The following is a 7,049-nucleotide window of genomic DNA, read 5'->3' as shown; positions in this document are numbered from 1 at the left end:
CTTGACAAGGTTCCTGGCTGAGCCAGGCCCTGGCTTGGCTACAGCAGGGACGTCTGCTTTGTGTGTCCTTCTCACACAAGAATCTGAGTAAGACTACTGCTACACTTCCTCCCACACAGTGACTTCTTCCTACAGGGGTATGTAAAGGACCCTGTGAGTGGTGGAAAGGAATGTGTGCAAGAAAAGAAGAGAAAGGATGGGTCAGAAAAGAAGAGTATCTCTATTGGTCAGAAACACAGAAAACCTTATCCCATTATAAACAACAGCTGTGCAATTTCAGACATATACAACACTGACATCTAGTGATGAAACAACAAAAGTACTTCATCCTCAATTAACCTGGATACAAAACTTTTTCGAACGGTGCGAATAAGACACACAAAAGAACCACAGTGGTGGGACATCTCAAATAGATTTATGCTGCCCAAACCACAGGCAACACAAATTGCTGACGGCCACCCTAATTTCACACAACAAACATTACAGCTAAAAAGTCTATAGAATGTATTTTTCCCATGCTTTCTATGCCCAGCTCAGCATGTTTGATAGGTCTCTCAAGGCTCTAGGATGAGATCCATTCATCAAGTCAAACAACTTGGCTTTAAAAGTCAGTTTTTCTCTAAAATGGAACTAATGAAAAAACTGTAGGGAATAGGATATACAGTACTGTAGGACCCCTCAGCTTTAATAGAAGCAGCAATAATCACAATGTACCATCGGAGATGAATTGCTCTTGTCAACTATGCCTAGTCATATTCTATTTTTAGTTCTATAACATAACATTTATGTATTTTAATAGGAGTCATCCTATAAAAAGGAACAATTAATTACTTTTTGCATGTTTAACCTCAGCAACACATACCTTGCTGTGTCCCATTTATTCCTCTCACAGTTTTATAGTTTTCTCTGCATCATTGGCAAAACATTTTTAGATTTGAATAATTCTTTGATTGGACAGTTGGACTATAAAATGATACATCCTTCTAATGATATAAACGCCCTTAATCCTCCTTCATTTTCTTTGTCCTAAACTAGTTTTACTTCCTTAGTCCCAGTTAAATTGGATTTGGAGATGATACAGCCAGCATTGTGGTAAGTTATATTCTTTGCACAGTTTGTACACTAAAATATAGATAGAGATAGAGAGAGATAAAGAGAGATAGAGAGAGAGATAGAGAGAGAGAGAGAGATCTTGCGAAAGCTGCTTTTGTAATACCTTGTATTTTTCTTGTTTCTTTTTTCAGGCATAATGAGATCTTTCCAAATATATAAACGTTATATGATGTCTTTAACTGCATTTTGTTTCCTGGTGAGCGTTATTCATCATCAAGGCTTAAAAAAGGTAACACATTTTTAGTTTCCTTGATTCTAGAATGCTATGAAAAGTTTTAGGTGTTAAAGGGGTACTCCAGCAAAAAAAAAAAAAAATATTAAATCAACAGGTGTCAGAAAGAAAGATTAGTAATTTACTTCTATTTAAAAATCTCCACTCTGACATGGCGCTCCCTGTTGCCACCTCTCTCCGTGATAGGAACAAAGCAGTATGAAATTTTTAGCAGTAGGAGTTGATTTGAAAGAAAAAACATTTTGCTGTAATACCTATTTAACATACAGAACATGAAAAAAAATCAAGAAACGCATAACATGAATACGGTAAATTGCAGACTGATACATAAGGAAAGAGGACCCTGTCTGAAAACAATGAGTAATCAATACAACCATCATTTGCACTTACATAAATATAACACTAGCAAGTTTTTTTCATTTTTGTCAATGCAATGTAAAAATTTCCCATGTTCTTTGTAAATCTTAACTACATTTCTTTTAGGATTTTTTGACAATAGCAGTGCTATTTTTCTGAGATTCTCCAAATTGCTGTAAAAATGTTTTGTGGCACCAGGATTTGCATATTTACTACGGGTGCGATTACATGGAGTGATTTTTAATGATTAACGACTAACGATCGCAAACGAGATTGTTTATCGTTAACCTGAAATCGGTCACCATATTACATAGAGCGATGGTCGTTAGTTACGATCGTTACTACGATCGTTATTGCGATCGTTACTATGATAATTTATTCCTTCTGATCCCAGCAGAACAATGAACAATGTGCAATTAGGAAAAACGTGTGCATCCACAGCTTCATAAAAATCAATAACTTTTATTAAACGTCACAAAACATAAAATAACAAACTGGTTAAAAGACACGCCGACGCGTTGCAGGGTGAGAACCCCTTAATCATGGCAATAGTAGCATGGTTACAACTTGTTTAAATACAGATAGGATGTGACGTTAGACTGGATAGAACCGCCCACCAGAAAACTACATACACCTGGGCGTCCACTTACCGTGAACTTACCGATATGAATGCTAAACTACAAGTATTTCATGCTAGGCCGGACTATGCCCAGATGATGGAAACTACTAACAGAATACTTGCTGATACGGAAAATACCATCATAGAAGGAAAGAGGACAAAGTTTGATAGAGATCTTAAAGATTACTCAGCTGATATGGTTTACACCTGGTGGGAGTTCAGGCGTAAGCATCGCCAGGCTGCGTCTATTTTGAAAAATTCCAATGCTGCTGTGGGACAATCAAAATCGGTTTCATTTGTTACCTCTGAGGAGGACACTACGGATACCCAGACGGACTACTCCGAACAGGAGGACTTTGAGACATCAGCTAACCCCCGAGGTAATGCCCCCCCAGTGGTGCCCGACGTAAAAATAAAAATAGAAACTTTCACCGTGATCCTCCGATTACACGCTCAAGGGCTGTAGCTGGTATGGGACAATCAAAAAACGATCCAGGCCCAGGCGTGCAGGGAGGAAACATCAGAGGGGGAGGGGGAGGATACAGGGGGTGGGGAGGCCAAAGGAGGAGATATTGAGCCCCACTAGTCTTGATGTGATTAATCTCTCTGCATGTTGTTTGTCAGATGACCAAAAGAATGTTTTGTCCCTAGGGCTTTCTTTTGTACTGAGTAAAAGGTTTAATTTGTTCAATACAATTCAAGATGTAAACAAATTTATGAGATTGGTCACTATAAAAAGACATTTCTTGGCGGATGTCTCAGAAACATCTTTTACTGATGAGTCCTCCGCCAATAGATGTATGTCGGGTCCTTCCACATCGGACCTTAACACTGTGGGTCGAGGGTCTACTCCATTAGATTTACTATTTACAGAACAAAGGTGTATACAATCTTTATTGGATTTACAGTCCGATGCCCTGTGTCTGTCGGATTTAGTGACAGACACTGGAAATCGCCTTACCATACCTAACCCGACATATTATCCCATCCAGTCCAGGACACCGGCCATGGATGTATTTCAGCACAAGGTCGAAGAAGCTCTTACAGAGCTGAGCAATAGACCTGATGTAAATTTACAACAAAATAAAGATAATCTCACTAAAAAATAAAGAGCCGCTCTAAAAGATCTTGCGGATAACCCCCATGTAGTTATAAGAAAATCAGACAAAGGGGGATCGGTGGTTGTCTTAGATAGAGATCTGTATATTAGGGAGGTTAAGAGCATACTGGACGATCCTACCACATATAGACGTGTACCTACTGACCCCACTGATGCGGTGAGGCTACGCCTCATTGACATATTAGACACTGGCGTAGAGGTGGGGGTTCTGAATGATAAACAACGGCAATATCTCTTGCCCTTGTTTCCTGTAGTGCCAATTTTCCATGCCTTACCAAAAACCCATAAGAATCAGTTCCCACCACCTCTACGTCCCATTGTCTCTGGCATAGGTTCTCTCCTTGAAAGATTGTGTATTTGGTTGGATGATTTGCTCCAACCTCTCGCAGTAAGGACGATGGGATATGTCAGGGATAGTAAAAGTTTACTTGCCAGTGTGGAAAAGTTACCTACTATGGAGAACGCGTCATGGTTATCCTGTGACGTTGTAGCTCTTTATTCTAATATCCCCCATGATATGGCCATCCAGGCCCTGGCTTTCCACATCGGCAAGTATAGCAATTATGGTAGAGAGTTATCGGACAATGTCCTCACTGTTACATGTTTTCTTTTGACCAATAATTTCTTTCAGTTTCTTGATGACTTTTATTTCCAGATACTTGGCTGCCCGATGGGCGCCAGTTTTTCACCTTCCCTGGCCAATATATACATGGCCTACTGGGAGGAGGTCGTTCTATATAGCGTCCATAACCCATATTTAGGTGTCATCACCTGGTATGGGCGCTATATAGATGACCTCCTCCTGGTGTGGCAGGGGTCAGAGAGTCAAGCTGCGGATCTGGTGCGTTATTTGAATGCTAACACCCTGAACTTAAAATTTACCGCACAATTTGAGCCCAAGTCCATTTCTTTTTTGGATGTAAAACTGCACTTTGTGGACGGTAAAATTGCTACTGACCTGTACCGCAAGCCAACTGCGGGAAATGGTTTGCTGCATGCCAGAAGCAGTCACCCCCCCCCATGTCACCAGGAATCTTCCAATTGGGGAATTTATCCGTCTGATTCGCACATGTTCAGATCATGCGGTTTACCTAATGGGTGCTCAAAACTTGAAGCAGAGACTCCAGGCTAGGGGATACAAAATCCACATCATTAAGAGGGCTCGCTACATAGCAGAGCAGAAAGACAGAGAGTATCACTTACGAGACAGAGGTGGCAACACACATACAGATGAGACTAAAGGGTCTAGTGATAAATGTGGCATTACCTTTTCAACTAATTATAGTCCACAATATAATGATATACGGAATATTATAAAAAAATATTTACCTTAACTTTTTTCTGATCCCAAGTGTGAACAGATTCTAGGCAACGGGGTAAGATATGTTGCACGTAGAGGTCAGACTTTGGGTAACTTGTTGTCCCCGAGCGACATTGGTAACAGTTCACAGCCACATACACCAAACTGGCTTAAAACCACAGGTTTTTTCCCGTGTGCGGTACCGCGATGCGGTTTGTGCCGTTATGTAATCAAAAAACCTGCAGTGGTGTCATCCAGTACGGGCCGAGAGTTCAGGATCCGATCCTTCCTCAACTGCAATTCCTCCCACACCGTGTATGTTGCACACTGCACGGTGTGTGATTTGCAGTACGTGGGATCGAGTATCAGGAAGCTTAAAACCCGTTTCGGAGAACACCTATCTGACATTAAAATGTCCATTTCATCTCGCAGTACCCGTTCACTTTCTGGCCTTGCTATACATTATGTTGAGTGTCACGCAGGGGATACGAGTGGTTTAAAAGTCTCCGCTATTGAAAGGGTTAATAGACCTAAACATGGGGTGACTGGACCCGTATGGTTAGAAAGAGGGAGGCGCTTTGGATTCTTAATCTTAATACTAGGTTCCCTAAAGGGCTAAATTATAAAACTGACCTATACTACATTTATTGATAGTTACATTGCTTTTTGTTTATGACTTTCCAATATGTATATGATTGTTGCCTGTTTTATGTTCACTGCTACACTTCTATGTGCGATGTAAATAGTCATGTGACTTATCTGGAGTGGACGCCCAGGTGTATGTAGTTTTCTGGTGGGCGGTTCTATCCAGTCTAACGTCACATCCTATCTGTATTTAAACAAGTTGTAACCATGCTACTATTGCCATGATTAAGGGGTTCTCACCCTGCAACGCGTTGGCGTGTCTTTTAACCAGTTTGTTATTTTATGTTTTGTGACGTTTAATAAAAGTTATTGATTTTTATGAAGCTGCGGATGCACACGTTTTTCCTATCTTGGATGAGTCGGGTTGCGGCCCACAATACAGCACCCGCGAGCTCTCAAACCACGGAGATCCATTGTCATGAATGTGCCTGTGCGGAACTCCGTGCGCCCCTTGGCTCGTGCTGCGCGCTTGAAATGGCGCTGATATTCAGTGTTTTTGTATGTTTGTGCGGTGTCCTGGGCCTTGTCTGAACACTGGCCTATTTCCTTCTGTGTTTGTTCAGCCACACCCGCCTGAGAAACTCCTGGCCATTTCGGAGTTAACTCTGATGCTGGTTAACTTGTCTGGTCAGGTTGCTCTTGCCCCAGGTGTTCTGAGGAGATTAGGGGTCTGGTCCAATCAGCTCCTGCACTGGACCTCTGGTCTCCTATATAGTGTCTGCCAGCCTGCCTCTCACTGCCGGATATTGAGCTTGTCTCAGCCTGCTTCTGCCTCTGTTTAGTTCTCTGTTTATTCTGACTATTTTTGCCTTGTATTCTGACTATCCCTGCTTGCTGCCTGCCCCTGACCATATTGCCTGTTTATTGACCTTGCTTGTTGGATTGTGTTTTTGTACTGCACTGCCCGATTGTTGTGACCCGGACTGTCGACCATTCTTTATTGTGTTTTGTCTGTCTGTCTTGTCTTTGTGTCCCACCAAACCAGTACAGGGACCGCCGCCCAGTTGCTGCCCTAGGGTTTAGCCTAGGGGGGCAAGTAGGTAGAGTCAGTGGGCGGGGCTAAGTTTAGGGTGCACTGTCTCTGTGTGTCTGGTGTTACCGGTTCCTGACAGAATATCCGGCCAAATATATATACTGCCCCCCTCTGGTGCCATGGCTACTGTGGAAGATCTTGCTACCCGGGTGGAGGGGGTGTCAGGCCTGGTGGTCCAACTGGCAAACCAGATAACTCAGTTATTGGATTTAAACCTGGTGGCTAAGATGGAGGCTTTGTCTTGCCTGGTTGGTGACCTTGCTAAACAGGTTCAAGTTTTGTCTGCCAATCAGAATAATGCTGTGGTAGCGCCCCCAGTGGTGGAAAATCCTAGAAAACCGGTCATGTTGCTCCCTGATAGATTTTCTGGTGATATGGAGAAATTTGAGTCCTTTAGGGGTGCTTGCATGTTGTTTTTTCGGATCAATCACTTCTCTTCTAAGCTGGAGAAGGTTGGTATTGTGGTCTCACTGCTGCAGGGAGATCCTCAGGCTTGGGCTCTCAAAATCCCTCCTGAGGCGGAGGAATGGAGTAGCCTGGAGAAATTCTTTTTGTCCCTGGGTACTATATATGCTCAACCAGATCACATGGCATTGGCAGAGAACAATCTACTCTCTCTCCGTCAGGGTA

At 42.4% G+C, this 7,049-nt stretch overlaps 1 protein-coding gene across 1 annotated transcript in view; it reads left to right on the top strand.

Moving 5' to 3' along the window:
• Window positions 1–1,005: 1,005 nt before the first annotated feature.
• The window catches only part of LOC138769042 (NXPE family member 1-like), an 80,947-nt gene continuing 74,903 nt past the window's right edge, over window positions 1,006–7,049 (top strand). The window contains exons 1-2 of the mRNA XM_069947207.1: window positions 1,006–1,092; window positions 1,245–1,342. Coding sequence (XP_069803308.1) covers window positions 1,250–1,342 — 93 coding nt within the window. The 5' untranslated portion in view covers window positions 1,006–1,092; window positions 1,245–1,249. The remainder of the gene's footprint in view (window positions 1,093–1,244; window positions 1,343–7,049) is intronic.

Source organism: Dendropsophus ebraccatus, chromosome 12 (assembly GCF_027789765.1).
Source record: "Dendropsophus ebraccatus isolate aDenEbr1 chromosome 12, aDenEbr1.pat, whole genome shotgun sequence".
NCBI lineage: Eukaryota > Metazoa > Chordata > Amphibia > Anura > Hylidae > Dendropsophus > Dendropsophus ebraccatus.
This window is presented reverse-complemented; position numbering and strand designations above follow the sequence as displayed.